This window comes from Falco biarmicus, chromosome 7, assembly GCF_023638135.1.
Source record: "Falco biarmicus isolate bFalBia1 chromosome 7, bFalBia1.pri, whole genome shotgun sequence".
In the NCBI taxonomy this organism is placed as follows: Eukaryota; Metazoa; Chordata; class Aves; order Falconiformes; family Falconidae; genus Falco; species Falco biarmicus.
This window is the reverse complement of record NC_079294.1, coordinates 7238511-7256671: the sequence shown is the minus strand read 5'-3', so window position 1 is coordinate 7256671 and position 18161 is coordinate 7238511. Positions and strand designations below refer to the sequence as shown.

Genomic DNA, 18161 nt, shown 5'->3' with positions numbered 1-18161 from the left:
CCGATTTTGCCTGAGGGGAAAAAGGCAAACAGGACTAGATTGTGAAATACAGTCACTTTAGGAAATAGCATCTTCCCTTCAGGACAAAATACTGGCATTCTCAAGCAACTTAGTCAGATATAGAAGCTTGGAAGCAGCTCCAGCTAATGCTTAAAGTGGAATTTCAGTAATATCTAATTGATTTTTGTCTTTTACTTTACTGTCAGTTCTTTTAGAACATCTCAGTGTTTTCCACCACAACATAGGTTACTGCAGTGGAGCTGCACATTGAACTTGAAGACAACTGGGGGGACAGTTGTGCTTTAGATGCTGGGGAAGTGGGTTTTGTTTGTTGCCTGGATTACTCCAAGATCAGTAATAGAAAAAATTGGCAGGATTCCCTTGTTCCACTGTCAGCAATGACAACTCCTTGCAGCAAATGGAAGGGTACAGACCTCACAAGCCTGCAGTTTTATGATACCTGCAGCTTACCACTGCATTGGTTTATATACGGTTCAGGTTCTTGCCCTTGTATACTACTAGATCGAGACCAGCATATCTTGATCCCATAGTCCACTGAATAGGCAGTTTTTCTTGCACTGTAGTGAGGTCCAGCAATGGGGAAGAAGAGCACCCTGACCTTTGTTGATTCATTCACACTGTCCCCTGCAACACAAATTTCTCTAAACATGGAATGAGGCACTAAAGTCGCACTATGGGCTCTGAGGGGAGAAAGCTGTGAGTAAATCTTATTGATCCACATCCTGGTGTCCAGCTGCTGAAACAACTGTTAAAACAGGTGTGTCTAATTTTAGCTGTTGGCTGTTTTTCAGTATCTTTTGCTTAAAGAGAAGGCAGGTGGCATTCTCTGAACATGCTGCTATTGAATTAGGGACACCTATTAATATTGGTGAGTCAACTTAACTTAATTCTCTCAACCTGCTAACAAGAACGCTTTGGAAAGGTTTGGAGAAGAATGACAGGGTACCTTGAATAATCCAAAAGGGAAGGAGATTGCAGCGTGTGTGTTCTAGCAACAGCAATTTAATCAATTTAGGTGCATCTGTGCTACCCGTCACTTTGCTGGCTGTTTTGTGTTTCTTTTGCCTGGGTGACTCGAGGCATGTATATAGTCCTAACTGTATTTTTTAAATAAAGGCATACTCCATTGAAGTAAAGATGACACATGCACATGAACAGATAGGTATTTGTGAGAGGGAGAATGTTAAAAAAGCCAACAACAAAACTGCTCTGAGTGATTTTGGGTTTTGTTGTAAAATCAAGCATTCGGAATTGAGGCATGCTGGAAATAAGTGTAGCATCTTCCCCTTTCTGCATTCCTTTTTGGTGTTTATTTACAAGATCATGTTATTGTGGACTCCTGATTTGTTTGTGAGGCAGAAAGAATCATTTAGTGAAACATATTTGTACAGCTAGAAGGTTATGTAGGCTGTGAACCCCCTGTTTTAGTTGCTGTAAAAATAAAGATGTCTGTTGAATAATGAAGGAGGGGGTCTGGTAATTTAAGAACTTGAATGCCACCATGGGTACCTGGGTTGTGTACCTATCTCTACAGCAGGGTTCTAGAGTGATACATTCTTCCTAAAAACCACTGAATATGTTATAGAAGTGAGTGCTGGACAGCAGAAGTAGTTGATTATTACCAGTATATACTTTTATATTGGTCTTTTTGTGTCCCTGAGAACAACGGCTTTGAAAGATGATCACTATATGTAGTGGACTGTTAATACCAAGAAAAAAACAAAACCACAACAAACTGTTAGAAGGAGAGGGCGTGAAGAGAAGATATTTAAAAAATGAGGCATTTTGTTCACATTCTTTAGCAGCATCTGATCGTGCTAAGGAGGGTATAAGTAGCATCTAGCTCCTCCAGATGTCAGCTATTTAGAGAGGCACACACCAGAAGTTCTGTGGACAACAAATGACTGAATCCCACGCAGGATGCTCTTCTTGGCAAGAGAAGAAATGGGAGTGAGTGGGTGAGCCTGTGTGTGTTCCTGTGCAGGATGGGATGGGCAATTACAAAGATGGGAGATAGAGGCGGAGAAAAATGAAGATGGATGGAGGTAAAAATACCTGCTAAATGCCAGCTGTCCTACTTGTACATGTGGAATTGTTGCCTGGGTTAGTCTCAGTGCTTTGTCTAGTCTAATTTTAACCCTATAAACTTTTTTTACCATGACTTATGCAACCTAAGCTACAATAAGCTCTGCATAAACATCTAGATACATATTATTTTCAGCCTGTAACTAGCAACCTAAGAAAACCCAGTAATGAGAGCAATTTGTTGCAATACAGCTTGCTGGGAAAAGGCAAACCCAAACGATGAGATGGTCCTCTGTTGAAAGCAGAAGCTTTTCAGGGACGTATTTCTTTAGATTAAAATCTCATTATTATGTTCTTCAAAGCTCAGCAGTGTTTCTGGAGATGGATCAAAGCGTCTCAGAGAACCCACAAATAGCCAGATGGTTTGGGGGCTCCCCTCACATGCCACTTATTCCCCTCCTCCCCCCCCCCCCCCCAGAATCTGGAAACACGCTGTCATACTAGTTTTGAGATTTACTTCTGTATAATATCTTCCTGCTACCTCAAACTGCAGTAGATAAATTATTTCTCTTCCCCAAGCAGTTTCTGAGTGGTTGGCTCTTACACCAAAGCAATGTTTGCGGGCTGGGAAGAGAAGCAGTCTCCCTGCCTTTGTGTTCTAGCCAGTCTAGGTCCTGTTGCCAACACTAGATGAAATCCCCCATTTCCAATGGATAGTAATGCTTGATCAAAGTGGCACAGAATTACTCACCTTTGAAGGTTTCCTTCTGGTGCTGCTATTTCTGTCATCCTTTAACTAAACTGTGCTTCATTACCATATATATGTAGTGCAGATCTAAGACGTGAATTACCCGTGCCCTCATACCATACTCTTTGGCTCTGCTACTCCTCCTACAAAAGGTTTCTTGCCCACAGTGAGAAGCTGACAACCTGCAACTTCAGCTGTCACGCTGCTTGAGGCCATACTGCTCTAGCCTGGCGATGCAGTGTTATTTTAGTCGGGTTTTCTAAGGAAATGATGCTTCTGCAATCAGTCTGTCTGGCTGTCACCCCTTTGGTTGCCTGGCCAGCAACCACCACATTTCACAGGAGCACTGAAGCCCTGGAGATCCTGATTTCCTACAGAACTTGTTCCTTGTCCCTGATGAGGCATAAGAGCTGGTCCACCAGCTGGCGGGCTGGCAGCTCTGAACCTGCCCCAGTGCAGGCTGCCCCCTCCTTGCCCAACCGAGACAGGAGGGAAGGAAGGGAAAGGTGTTACAGGGAGGTAAGGAAATATGACAAAAATCCGAGGAGGGAGTGTGAGAGAATGAAGGGGGAGCTGAGGGTGATGTGGTGACGTTATACGGTGGATGTGGGGGGAGGGGGTGACAAAGGGGAAACATGAAGCCTCATTTCCTACTCACTTATTTCTGTCATTCTGCTGCTTGTAGAACAACGTGTTTTCAGGTAGCCAGGAATATCAGATGTCCTCTTTTCATCTGCCTGCTGCTACATTTCGGAGGATTACATGTAATGTAGAGGCTGGTGGTGGGTAAGACGCATCTCAGTGCAAGAAGAGGTGTTATGCAGAGCACCTGTGTGTCTGTTTATTCTGTTGATCACATACTGCTTTCTGCCTCTTTGGGGGATTTCTGGTAGCTTGGGCTGTCACAGAATAGGTGCCTTCTGATTTCTGTGCAGGAGGAGATCAGATGCAGAGAAGACGACAGGAACAAATGATTCAGAGTTAGTCATCCTGAAGACCACTCAGATTTCTTTCACCCTCACAATCCCCACCACACTGCTGGCAGTACCCTGGGGGAGTCAACAACAGACTGTGTGTTACCATCCTGAGTGCTCACTTTGGGTGACTGATGAAAAGGGGAGGGGGGTGAAATGTGACATCTCGTTAAAACTATGTAGACCTAATTATACCGTAAGTGGTGACTTAAGGGATGAATTGGTCCAGGGTGAAGACAGCTTTTGTGTGACCAACCAGAAGATCAGAAGGAAGAGAAAAAAACCAACCATAATTCTTCAAGTGAGCTCCATCTGTGGGTTATGCAGGCATTCCTTTTTTTCCCTTTTTTCTGGCTTTCTTCAGTAGCTGTCCCTGGCTGATAGTGTGAGGAAGAGATATAGAGGCTACAGAGTTGAGAGGGAAGCAGGAATACAAGTATGCATATGTGTGCGTGCACACGTGTTTGTATGCATCTGACTAAACGTAATCCCTGGATCCCTATCGTCAGCTTTTCCCTTGGCACTTCTACAATGAGTAGCTGGAATTTTTTGTTTGTCCTGTCCAATAAGTAGTACATCCGTGCTGGGAGCAGTTACGCCTTATCTGTTCTATACAGCCTATCAGTGGGGAGTGTATCGCTCCTTCCCCTTCTTTGTTTCCACTTGCCAATTTTCACAGCTGCCTGGTGCTTAAAGCCCATGTATTCCTGATGTCTGCACTTGCTCCGGTGTCAGCGTTTGCAGCTCCACTGGGGTTTTATTGCTGCTGGGTGCCTCCCCCTACACAAATTCCCTCCTGTTTTGCTCAGAGACAAGGGTGCTGGGTAAAGGGAAGTGTTCAGTTTGAGGAAGGAGGCTTTTAGCATCCATGTGACTAGCGCAAACACTGAATCACAGGCAGGATGGAGGATTTGACAACACGAGGAAACTGCTGGTGTCTCGGGAGACCTGCAGTGCTGGAGGAGCTGTGCGGGCGGAGTGGGGTTGGAGACCCTGGGGAATGATAGGAGTGAGGTGCTTCACAAGGGGAGAGATGTTTTTAAAGCAGTTCACGCTCTTTACGTTTATTCTCACTATTGTGCTTTTGTTGAGCTTCTCTGCTGGAGACCAAACATCCCAGTAAGTCCTCTGATCAGTTGCCGTAAATGGACCTGGAGTTTGTTCTGCTTCCATCTGTTTTGGTTTGTTTGCGTGGGTGTGTTGCATGCCTTGAAACCAGGGCCTGTCCTCAGCAGTATTAAATATACCAGCAGGGAACAAGTAGTTGGTGCTGTACTACCCATCCCAGTGTAATGCTACAATGACCTAAGCTGCATTTTCTGAATTTTGCAAAACCTTTCAAAAACCTCAATGAAAAAGGTCTAGGAACTCACGGACCAGGGCTTAGCCGTGTTTTCCATGTTATAGAATATAAAACTGGAAGTAGCTAGCAGGGTGATAATACGAGCCCTCCTTCTATGCATGAGGGATAAATGTCTTACAGGTAAAGTAAATAGGAATATCATCAATGAGATACGTGAAGTAATTGTATTAATTGTAAAAAGTAATTGTAGAAAAAACTTCTTCTGTATGCAGTGCTCATGAGACCTCCTCCAAAAGGCTGCACCCAGTCTGGGTGCACTGCAAGAAAAATGTAGATATTTGGAAAAAGTCTCCAGAAAACCAGCAATAATGTGCACAGATTAAACTCCATGGATCTCTACGTGACAATAAAGCAAATATCCTTGTCTAGGGAGGAGGGACATAGCAGAAGTCTGCGAATATGTAAATGATAGCTGTAAAGAGGATGGAGTCAAGCTCTCTTCTATGATAGGGCAAGAAATAACAGACCACAATACTGCAACTGAAAATGTGTGTGTGTCTGTTAGAGAATTACAGATTGCTAGGAGCGGAACGTTTAGAAGACTGATAAATCAGGCCAGTTTTAAACTTTAAAACAAAACTTTACTGCACTCATTAATTAACAACACACTTTATGCTAATGGTTAATTCCTAATCATTATCGTTAGTTATTACTTTGTATACAAAACTGTTAGTCTTTATCATTTATGCCCTGAATTAACTGTGACTATACAGTACCATAGAGCTGATTCTTTATAGTTAGCACCGACAGCTATGGTCCTTGATGGTCTTAGCTGCAGAAGGAGGAGAGAAGTTGGAAGTGATGCTTCAAAGATGAAGTCATCTTCCGTATCCAGTTTCCTTTTTGCATACCTGGTGTTTTAACACTACTTTCACTCTCTCAAAAGTGGGATCTTCGACTGCTAACTGTGCCGCTTCTCTTGTTCTTTTTTTTTTTTTTTCCCAGTCGTGCTGCTTGGGTATTCAACAGGAGGCCCTGACTGTTTGCATCCTTTATGCTTATCTTGTCCTTTGTTGCAACTTTTTGTTTCTTGGATGCCTCCTACAAGCAACTTGCCACATCTTATTTGCCCATTTGGTGGTCATGTTGTTCACATGCTTAGTGAAATGCTTGTACATACCATTACGGTGTTGCAGTATATTATATACTGCTGTTAGTTACAGTATTTTAGTATGTTTATGTCTAGGCACGAGGAAAGCTAGTATGAATTATATCTTGATTAATGCATTTGTAATTTATAGGCGTCACAAGCAACTCCTTTGACTACAGCAGATTTATGAAAAGGAAAAACAATTCTCTTGATAAAGTTGAGCATTGGTGTATATTGCTTCCAGAGACTTTGATTCTTCATTGCAAGTTAGACAACATTCCCAAGAATGTTGTAGGTAAAGTTTATCCTGCCTCGGTGCAGAGAGATGGACTATATAGCCTCTTGAAGATCCTGGCTGTCTCGTCTATTGTGAGCCTAGTTACTTGGAGGGGAAAAAGATAGTTTCTACTGTAGTTGAAAGCAATGACACTGTACATCGTGTACCACCCCGTGCAGGCTGCGTATCGCAGGCACCGCACAGAAAAGTGTCTGTTTCCCTTGGGTGAGGAGAAGGCCATCTAATGGTCTTATTGTTCCTGATGCGTTAGCCAGTAAGTTGGTTTGCCAGACTGTGCAGCACAGGGTCTTTCAGGGTAAAAAGCAGAAGAGTTGTTCCCCACAGTGTCATCTTTTGTCCTTCCAGTCTTTTTAGTTCTGACCTGCTTTTTCTCTTCATCTTCTGCACACTGACAAGGTATACATCTTCGGAAATTACACCTACCAGCAGCTCCCACACGAACAGGCTTGCCCACAGGAGACGTTTCACTCTTTGGCTGGCAGTGAGGCACTTGTGTCATTGAAGATTTCCCCCCTACCTCTTTGTTTGCTTTTCTTTTAATTCTTTTTTTGGTGGTCCGGAGACTGCAACAAACACCGGTCACATGGCAGTTATTGCTGCGAGATGAACAGGTGATTACAGGCAAAAGCCCGGCGAGATGATAGGTGGAAGAGAGAAGAAAAGCAGAGGGGAGCCTGTGCACAGTGTGCATTAGTTAGCTTTTCATTAGCACAGAAACCACCTTAAAGGAGGAAAACCAACAGTCTTTCCAGCTTTTCCTTTCTGTGTCAGAGAAGATTTCTTTGAGTGCAAAAGGAAAATAAAAGTCTCCTTTCTGCTTTCACGGGTAAAAATTAAAATAGGGTCCGTATTTATCGCAGCAGATATTTTAACTCTGTCTGTTCCCTGTCTCTTTTCTACTCCAGTCTTTCAGGTACCATTTAAGTTTGAGAACTCAGAGCTCTTCAAAAATAATTTCCCAGCTCTTTTCTTCCACACTAAGAATTCATGGCATAAATGTTATTTCTGCAGTGCTAATATTTAGCACTGGTGTGTAAGGTGCTGGACTGGCAGACCTCGGAGATCTTGATCTACAGAACAGATACAGCCAAGATGACAGCAGGTCACAGGTCCTCCTCTGTGATCCGCTGGTGTGTCTAACCTCTTGCTGCTGTGACAGTCACTAAAGGCAAGGGATTGCAGCAGCGTCTTATCCCAGGCAAGGCTCACACCCAGGCTGGGAACAGGCTGTTCTCCTTCACCTTAGACCTGCCTACACTGATTGCAACCATAGGGAGAACAAGGTACACAAATATTTTTTATTTTCATAAACATAGTAGCTACTTGCATCCATACTATCAGTTGCTAGGAGCTGTGCTAGAGATGAATTTGGCTCAACATAATATCCTAGAGTTGGTTAGAAAGTCCTGTAAGAGAGGGCTGTTTTGAATGATGAAAATCAGTTCTTAGCGCATGCTACAGGTCACTACCATTTTATTCTAGTATCCTTAGTGATACATCGGCAGTAAAGGTACTGAAGCATGAATTCTGTGGCAGAAGAGTCAGGAAAGTAAACCATCGGGCTCCTTTTCCTTCACTGGTGATTCAATAACTAGCTAAGGTCAAGCAGTGGGCAACCCTGATTTCTTCAAACTTGGCCGGTCTTCTGGTTTCTGTAATCTTTCTGAGTCTGAACAAACTTTTGATAAAAAGTCGCATTGCCTAAAATGATACAAGAAGTAGAAGCAGGTTCTGTTTCTCTGCCTGACAAGACATTGAACAGCTGCCATTGAGCCCAGCTTCTACTGAGAGTGAAAGGGGTGGCAGCAGTTCCACAGCTGCACACATCGGTTTTCTCTTGTGACATGAGCCTGCCTGTCAGGAGCCTGCTCAGCCCACCTTGATAAAGTACCCCGGGGGCAGGGACCGAGGTGTTTGTGAGAGAAAAGGGGAGACGGGTACTTGAATAGCAGAAGCTCCTCATGATGACTAAAGGAAACCACACATAAGCATCCTTCATTTAACACAAAGCGCATCCATAATTACTGATCTGGTAGAGGGTCCAAGGTGTGAGAAGGGTCTTGTCCTAATTTCTGAGGCAGCTTTAGAAGAGAGGATGCTTGCTGGTGTTCGGTGCAGGTAGCCAGGGGTATCTCTGTAGCACATTCAGTGATGACTGGAAGGAAACTTAGAAGCTCAGGGCTGAAAGCAGCTCCGCTAGTCGCTCCTGTGTGAAGCCACTATTGCCAGTATCTAAGCCTTCCGTTCTCTTAAGTTCACAGACTAGCAGACAAGCCAAAAAGATACTGTTTGCTTATAAAGCTGGTCCAATGTGTGTTGGCTTGTGCCTTTCCAGCAGGTCTGTAACCTCTCTGAGGAAGGGACTCTCTGCTTCTGTCTATGTAGTGCTGAGCACACTGGATTTGTCTTTATACATTATCTAGTAAAGAGGGGCGATTTTAACATGTTGTCAGCTTGCATTAGCAAATTCTGATGTTGCCTCTTTACCAATTATAATTAATTAATGCTTATCAAAATGAGATATATTGCTATATTTGTGTGTGTGTCCCATGCTTGTTCTTGCTTGTTCCCACTAACGTAGGACAGTAGGTCTGAAATTCCAGAAAACAACAGCCTGAATTTTGTAAGGTTTCTGGCCCTTAAACTGGATGCCTGACAGAACTGAATTTGTGTCCTTCATCTTCTGTCAAAGCTCCCAGCAGTTACTGTTGCTTTTGGCTAACTTACTGCTAGCCAAGGCTAACTGGCTGTAATGAGCTTGCGTTTCTCTTCTCGCAAATGAACGTCAAGGGTCAGATCTCCCTTCACTGATGTCAATCCACTGGCTCTGTTGAATTTACTCACCTTGACATAAACGAGAACAAAACCAGGCTCCAGAGCTGCTGTATTAGTTGCTTGCAGCAAAGTGTGGTCCCTTGCAGCTGAGCTGAAAAGAGGATTAGACCTGCCCTGTGTCATGTGTAGGGCATATGCCTCAACTTTTGTGGGTAACTGGACTTGCTGGTCGCTAAAGGAAAGCACAGAAGCCTGAGAAAAGATTGCAGTTTTCTTCAAAAGTACAGAATAAAACTGAGAACTACAGAGACTGCAGCGAGTTGGTTATAGGCAGAAAAAAGTACTGCATAGCAGCAGCTGTGTGCGTGGTCCTCAGCCCTGTCCTGAAGCAACCCTTCCTTTTCCCTCTGGATGAGCAGACACTGATAATTCTTTGATGCCACCGGGTCTTATCTGCCTCTCGAGGCTGCCTGCAGAGAGGCGGTGATGACAAGGACAGTGGGACACCAGGGACTAGTCTCAGAGCAGTTAATTCTGCTGGCAGTGCTGAGGAAGTTACCAGCCTTCTGGTCACTGCTGTCCTCAGCAATATTTGGAGTAGCTTGCTAAAGACAAAGGTGTCTGTATGCCAGCCCTATGCTCTCCACACCATGTAAACCCCTCTGGTTCATTTTATTTCATTTAAGACTCTATTTTAAGATAATAAGCGGAATCTGTTCTCACCCTCCTTCTTGTTTTTAGAAAAGATCATTTAAAATAAAAAAAAGGGTGTGGGGACGGACTGTTTTGAACCTTGAGAGAAACAGTTCAGTCTGGGGAAAAACTTTTGGGTGACAGGCTGTTCTAACAGACTTTATTTTCTTAACCTTATTATATAGCAGTACACTGGCTAACGCTGTACCTCGCTCAGGTCTGCTGGGGGGAGCCAGAGCTGTCACCTCTCTGGCTGTCACCCTGTATGGCTAAAAGCTAATGGAGATTCCCCTTTTGGATCCAGGTTTAAAGATCCGTGATTTTAGAGCAGAGCTGACTTTTTCAGTCCCGAGTGCAGCAAAGTAATTAACAGCTACGAATTACGAGGAAATATAGAGTTGTACTTGCTGACACAAATAAGGTAGAGTAAAAACTTTTCCTGGGCTTGAAGCCAACTGGCTCTCTTACCGGGATTCTAAAACTCAGAAACAATTGCTTTATTATTTCTCATTTCTGCAGAATATCGTGGCCCTCCCCTCTTCTAGTAAAAGAAGCAGCTATGTAAGAAATAAGACTACTTTTCCCACATCTGTAGGGAACAACTTATGATGGGAATCATCATCCTTCAAGGCACCCATCTCAGTTCTGAAGACATGGGGCATTTAGAATGACTGTATGTTTTCTCAGATGAACTAAACTAATAGGACAATAACAATGCCTCTTTTGAAGTAAATCTGGTGGGAATAATGTTGAGACTTCACTGCTGGCTATAAACTTCCCCTTGCCACCCAAGAGGGGAAACTGCAGTTGAAATTTGCCCTCTTCCTGCAGTGCTGCTGCTAAATAAATGAGCCACCTGTGAATTACAGGGCAGTAAATACATCCACCGACACCTAATAAAGCAAGGCAGAGTGAAGTTCCAGTACTTTACGGTGTCACCAGAACCCTATGATGTATTTATAGCCAGCTTCCCAGTTTTTCCTTTGTTTTATTTATTTTTATATTTATGCTGTACTCCTGCAGTTTGGCTTTCTTGGCCTTTCTCCTTTTTGCCTAGGGTGGTTTACCCAGTGGGCTGCAGGGAAGGAAGGTTGGTAGGCAGAACTTAGATGGGACAACTCCTGAGCACAGGGACAACACACAGCAGGTCTTTCTCCTGTTGAGGGACTACTGGGCATTTTCTGTCTCTGGCCAGGGCAGTTTGAAGTGATGCTTGCCTCCTTGGTATGCCTCCTGCACCTAAGCTGGTACTTCTGTATGTGGGGAAGGGTTGGTGGCAGATTGAGGAAAGGATGTGGTTTGTTTTGGAGCTTGGTAATTTATTGTCATTGAGGGCTCTGCCTCCCGCAGCAGCTCAGGAGGTGGCCAGCATGACCAGGGGCTCAGGTATGGAGAATAGAAGAGGATGTGATCTGCTGGACTTTAAAAGGGGAATTAAGAACTCAAGGATGCTACCATAGTTTAGTCAACAAAGAAAGTGCCTCTTCTGTTTTTTCCCATTTCAGCAACATGGCAAATAGTTACAGGGAAGTGGCAAGGAGTGTATCTGTGCAGTTCCCCTGCTCTTCACTCAAGAACTGTGCTTCCTAAACCACATCCATTTTCCATACAAATGAATGAGTTCTCTACCACTACGTTCTAGACAAGCAGCATTGAGTCCTCAGTGTTTAGATGTGTAGCCCCTTTTTAAGGCATTGGTCCTGTAATGTGTGTATCTTCTGTCCTTTTTGTAATGCTGTAGCTAGAGAAAAAGAAAGTAAAATGATGGAAGGCGGATCTTTGTTGCATTGCTGATAACTAGCTGGGTCTGAAATTTATTTGGAGCAGATTTCCCGTATTTTACAAATAAGCTTTTCCATGATGTGTATTTAATACACATCCTTCCTCCTTTCCCCTAAATCAAGCCCCCTAACAGTTTAACTACACAATAAATATTTCAGAGTACTTTGTCTGCAGACTGGGTGAAAGTCAGGACTTCTGTGGTGAGGGACTGAACGTGGATGCCAGCAACGTCCTCACGGGCTGGCAGGCAGCCGTTTGGAAGTGATATGCCAGGTGACATTCCCCCTCTTCTCCCAAGTACCGTTAGGAGCAAGGGGGCGGCTTCCTCATGAAGCCAGGATACTTCTGGGTATCCCACCACGCATATGGCAGCACCTGCAGTTTCCTCAGCAAAACTCAGGGCCAGGAACAGTTGTTTCGCCCAGATAAAACCGCTTGGTGCCCTGCGCGTGGCACTGCAAACCTGCCAGCAGGCATCCACGCTGCAGGTCACCCCATCGCTGGCTGCGTGCCACGGTGTGAGGAAGGCTGATATTCACCCTATAAAGCTAACAAACGGCCACCAAATCAGTCAAACGTTTACACTAACAGCATGTACTGTTTAGGATGGACAATCTCTGCCTCTGTTCTGTTCAGTTCCCGTGTCTATCAGTCACTTACCGGCTCAACGCCTCTGAGCCTCTGCTTCCTTATCTGCAAAACAGCAAATACCTAAAGCTGCTGAATGGCTTCATTAATAAGAGATTTTAAAGCACTCTGAGATTCTTAGGTGGCAGATGTTGGACAAATTTGAAAGTAATATTCTTGCTTTCCAGCTTTACCGTCCACAATCATTGATTAAGCCCAGCGAAACACTGAAGTATTTCTACCTGCTCTAGCCCCTGATTTAGATCACATCGTATAAGTTACTAGCAAATAAATTACAAGCATATCACTCTCAGCTAGAAGTTATCAGGCGTGCAATTTGGGCTGATCATTACAAGCTGCTGATGTGTTGGACCAAATGGAGATCAATGACCGAAAACACGGCATCTCTGTGTTAGGGAAATACTTATGAAATGAGCCAAGTAAGTTTCTGGGCCACATGCCTGCACACCTGCGGGCAGAGACCTGGAGGGGATGACAAGGAAACCCCCCAGTCAGGAGGAGTTTATTTCGGCCGGAGGGGATGCATGGAGGGAGGGAGGCAGGCAGTGCCAGGAGGGTCCTGGGGCCACCGAGTGCCTTTTCCAAAGCTCCTCGCTGCGTGATGTCACCTAAGTCACCTCCCGGTCGGTGCCTGGCTCCCCCTGAGTGGCAGGGGATTTTTGCCGTGCAAATTGATAGGCGATACATCACCCGCTGATGCTACCGCATCTATTTGTTACTTTATGCGCCGCAAACTCCGGCCGCAGCCCTCGCTCGGGCAGGATTAAGCGCAACGGTGCCTGTTTGGGCTCAGCCGATTGTTGCAGCTGCACAAGCCAAAACACAGACCAGGCTGTGAGGGCGGTGCGGAGGGCAAGGGGCGTAGCCGCTGCCGCCCCTCGCCTGGCGGCCGTAGCTGCGCTGGGACGGCGCGGCGTGGGGCACGGCGGGCCGGGGCACAACTGCCCGCCCGGGGCCGCCCCTGCGCGCCTCGCCGGCGGCTGCCGGGGGTGGGCACCCGCCGTGGGCTGCCCGGTGCGAGGCGCTGCCCCGGGAACTCCTGAGCGATCGCGTCCGTGGTGCGGGTGTTCCCCGGCGGCAGCGCGGGGCCGGCCGGGGCCCGGGGGCGGCGGGCGCGTGTGTAAGGCAGCGGCGCATGAATGGCGGGGGCGGTGCCGCCCCCCGGCCCCGCCTCCCCCCGGAGCCAGCCAGTCCCTCTGCGGAGAGCTGCCGCCGCCCTCATTGGCTCGCCGGGGCCGGGATATTTGCATACGGCTCGCCCATTCGTGGAGTCGTTTCCCCGGCCGCCCGGCTGCGCTTCACCTGCGCCGCCGAGTTGCCCGCACTTGGCGCGCCGGCCGCCAGCATCCCGCCCCCGGCTCCGCTCCGCGCCCCGCTCCTACCGCGCCGCCGGCCCCCGCCGCTCCGCCGCGCCCGCCCGGGAAGACCTGGCGTTGCCCTCCCCGGCTGTGCAGGGTTAATCGGCTCGAGCCCTCGGTCGCCTGGATCCGGTGGAAGGAGGATAACACCCCAGATCTGTGTGTGTGCGTGCGCGTGTGTGTGTGCCCAGCAGTTCTGCATTGCAACAACTTGCTAGTGGAGAAGCAACAGACCCCCCCTGGAATTGGGATTAAAAAAAAAAAAAAAAAAAATCAAAAATTTACCTGGGGTCTCTGGCTTATTTCTTCTTTTTCGTTTTTAATAGTCCCTCTCCGCAAAGTGAGAGACGGAGATTCGCAGGCAGGGAAAAGTCCTCAAGGACCCCTTGATCCTGGAGGAACCTGACCAGTGCAAGCTCCGGGACCCTCCCGCTGACATGTGCGGCTTCCCTGCGCTCTCCTGGAGGCTCCGTGCGGCCGCGGGGCTCCTGGCACAGTAGCTCCAGCCCTGGGAAACGGCGCGTATTATTCTTCTGTGTGTGGTTCCTAACCTTCCCCTTCCCTCCCCTTCCCTCCCAGCGCTCGCTCTCGCACAGACACATACTGTCTCTTTGCCTCTTGAACACACACGCACACGCTAGAGCCTCGGAAGCGACTCTTCTTGCTGCTAGCATGGGTCCCCTGGCATCATGAACCTTATCCTCTCTCCCTGGCTGGAATTCAGACTGTCCGTCTGTAGGTGTCCTGTGCCTTGACCATGCACCTGAGAATAGACCCCAGCATTTGCCCTGGACGCCGCCCCGCCTGGACCCTGTGGATGTGCTCCCTCTTTTGGGGATGTATCGTCAGCTCTGTGTGGAGTTCCTCTAACGTGGCTTCTTCTGCCTCCTCTTCCTCGTCTGTATCTCAGGCTCAGTATGAGCATCATTTCCACGGCAGCAAGCACCACTCTGTGCCTATCTCTATCTACCGCTCCCCTGTCTCCCTCCGAGGAGGACACGGTGGGTTCCCACTCTTGTTTCTTTCTAACCTTTTTGCAGAGCCGCTGGAGCAGCAGAGGGGGAGCAGGGACGATGGCTGTGACTCCGGGGAAGGGGGGGTCCTCCCAGCCCCTCGTATTCCTGCTGTTAGCTCCACTCCCCATTAACGTCCCTTTCCTCCCCTGCCCCCTCCCCGAGCAAAGCCCACGGCTGAGGACGGGCTGCCAAAGCCAACTTCCCTGCCCGGGGGCGGGGGGTGGTGGTGTGTGTGTCTGAGGGGCTGGGGGTCTTCCGGGAGGGGAGCACCAACTCTGTGGCTCCCGGCCCCGCTGACGTGGTCCGTGCAGCTCGGGGCGGGGGGATGCCCGCCCTGCCTGCCCCCTGCCTTGCCTGCCCCCCTGCCCTGCCTGCCCCCTGCCCTGCCACCCCCCTACCCTGACTCCCCCCTGCTCTGCCACCCTCCTGCTCTGCCACCCCCTTGCCCTGCCTGCCCCCTGCCCTGCCACCCCTCTACCCTGACTCCCCCCTGCTCTGCTACCCCGCTGCCCTGCCTGCCCCCTGCCCTGCCTGTGGGCTCGCTCGCCCCCCGCCCTGGGGAACTTGCCGGGTGGCTCGGGATGTACAAAGGAAAAGGCGAGATGTCCTTACCCCGGCTCCCTGCTGGGTGCCTGGCAGGGAAACCCAGCGGCAGGTAATAACAGGGAGTGGTTTTCTACTCTGGCAGCGAGGGAGAAGGGGAAGAGGGGCTCAGGGATGCTAGGGGATGGTGCGGGGTGACCTGCCAGCATCCTGCCCCTGAAATGCTGAGCAATGCTCAGCAGCCAGCCCAGCACTGCCTCTTGCTCAGCTTTTCTGAGTCTGCCCGCCCTGGCAGGAGCTGGCCCGGACCTGGCTGGCCTGGGTGCTCCCCCACATCTCCACCTTCCCTTCTCTATTCTTGGTCCATTGGCTTCTGCCTTCAGCCACATCAGCCAGATAGGGCGGGCAGGCCAGGGCCTGGCCCTTTCCCTGCAGGCTGCAGGTCAGGGGCAGCTCTGGCCAAGGTGTGAATCCCGCAGCACCTCTGCTCTGCCACCTTTTAGGCAAACATAGCGATGTACTGGAAAGGTGACTAAAGTCTCTGCACTTGCACTCTGCTCTGTCCTTCGCCTTCCTTTAGCTATTCCTGTTGGAAACCCTTTGGGGCAGGGACTGGCTGATCCCTCATATCCCTCACTTCAGCACAGTAGGGGCTCTCTCGCATGCTCCTTGAGTATCGCTGCAAATAACAGGGCTCCTGCTGCTAATGATTAATAACCTGTAACTGAGTTTCACATGGGTGGTGCTTAACAGATGGTCTTGATGCCTGACATGGCACTGGTTCCCTTCCTGTGTGGGGCCTGGATGTGTTTCTCTGGCTTTCGGGGATGGATGTGAACTTTGGGGTAGAAGTGGAAGATTGATAAGCTGACAGGATACTGCCAGTTGTGTCTGCAGACCTGGCTGCGCACCTCCAGCTCAACCCATGTCGCCCAGTGCCACTTTGGTCCCCAACCCTTGCCTCTGCAGCGCGGTGCTGTTCTGCAGCTCCCTGGGCTCCCCCTTCCTGCACTGCCAGACCACCGGCAACCTGCCCCGCAGTGCTCCCAGCCACCCTTTTCCCATGCCCTCCAGCAGTGCTGCCAAAGCACCTCCTGCGAGCGCAGCCCTGCTCTGCTGGTGCTCAGTTGTGACCCGCAGCATCTGCCTCCTGGCTTTGTTCCTGAGCCCGTTCCCTCTCCAATGCGCCTTGGCTCAGACCTGCAGTACTGAGCTCCTTCTACAACTCTGCCAGGGTACCTATAGCCTTAATTGGAGGTCTGTTCATCAGTGTGCCATTTGAACTCTTCAGACTGCTGTGCTGGTCATCCGAGTGCTTATCTGTGATGCTCCGGGTTTCAGTATCCCTGTAACCCCGACACAGCCCTGCCAGCACATCCTCCTAGTGCCTACTGCAGCCATGTCATGCGGCATTTCAACCAACTGTCCCAGGGCTCTCCCCTCCCTTCCATTCTTTCAAGTGGTTCTCTCCCTCGTTTCTGACACCAGTTTTTCTGGTCCCACACAGACATGCTTCTGTAGCTGAGTGCTCCTGTGGTGGAAGGGGATAGCAAAGTCTGGCTCGTGGGTCACTTGTGAGGAAAGGAGGGAAGGATGTTGCAAAATGTGATAGCGGTTAGCCTTGATGTAAAAGGCAGGCACTAGTCTGCAGGAAAGTCCATAGTCTGTTTCCTGGCCAAGAAATGATAGTTCTTTTCTCCTTGATGACTTTTCCATCTGCCCTGAAAGCCCAGCAAAGCCTCATTTAAGAGCCCTGAGCAAAAGCTGTTATCAACTTCAGTGAGAGACAGGCATTTTTTCTGTGTCCTCATTGCAGTAAGGAATCAAGGGAAATGGAGAGCTTGGGGAGCTCAGGCTGGTACATAAACCAGCCTGAGATTTTTTTAATTTTTTTTTTTTTCCTAATCATGTCATGTAGCAAAGCTGGCATGGAAACCCCCTTTGGCCATGAGTTAAGGGAGGGGGACAGAGAGAGAGGAAAAAGAGACCACAGAGACAGCTGGTCTTGTAAACACATGCATGGTTTATTTTTGTGTTTTCTTTTACTGTTGTACGACAGAGGCCCTTGGAATTTGGATCCGTGACAGTGTTGAAGAGTCAGATCCCAGGAAGGCCGTGCATTCCCTGTGTTTCCTGTGATTCTGATTAATTATTTTTTTTTTTTCGCTAAAGGGAAACAAATAATTCATTCTGACTTCTGCCCTGCTTCGTGGCTACATTTATACTGGTTTCGGAAGGAATCAGGTCAGGATCCTGGCCACCCTGCTGTGCTTCCTCCCAGTCCCACAGTGCTGACCACTGGGACTTAGTCTTATATTTAAACTGTATTTTCCTTTTTTTCTTCTACATCCCAGTGGATTTCAATCTGTTTGAAGAAGCAGATTATTATCTAGTACAAAGGAAAAGTAAGTGTCACACAAGCAGTGAATGGTTGTTTGGAGTCTGTGTTTAGTGCACCTTTAAAATCAGTGGAAAAACCTTTTTGTGGCTTAACTTGAATGGGACCGTGCCCCGGCAGTCGTGACAGTGCTGGGGTTACGAGAGTTAATGCTGAAATCACTGAGCTGCTGCTTTCCCGTAGCTGAGCTGCAATCTGCAAATGTAAAACTTGGCACAGCGCATCTTCTCAAGGAGAAAGTCTTTGTAACAGGTTTACCTCCCTGTCAGCAGGGCAGTGAGACTGGCCAGGCAGAGAACTTCAACAAGCCAGAAGGAAACTTTTTTTCATGTGAGGACCTTCCTGGACAGGCAGAATCTTTCTCCCTGAGGAATAGAAAGGGAAAGCCAGGATTCCTTTTTTTTTCACTAAGGGCTTGTGGGACAGAGG

The 18161-nt window shown here is 48.2% G+C and overlaps 1 protein-coding gene across 26 annotated transcripts in view; it reads left to right on the top strand.

The window, feature by feature from the left end:
- Positions 1–18161, top strand: part of NRXN3 (neurexin 3) — a 1022200-nt gene that overhangs the window by 634011 nt on the left and 370028 nt on the right. For 2 of the 26 annotated variants that reach the window (XM_056346627.1, XM_056346626.1), the window contains exon 1: positions 13709–14776. The exons of 21 other annotated variants lie outside the window; for them this stretch is intronic. In XM_056346627.1, the coding sequence (XP_056202602.1) occupies positions 14533–14776 (244 nt within the window). In that variant the 5' untranslated portion in view covers positions 13709–14532. Of the gene's footprint in view, positions 1–13708; positions 14777–18161 lie in introns of those variants that run through there. 3 more of the 26 variants (XM_056346635.1, XM_056346636.1, XM_056346634.1) reach the window with 3 other exon arrangements.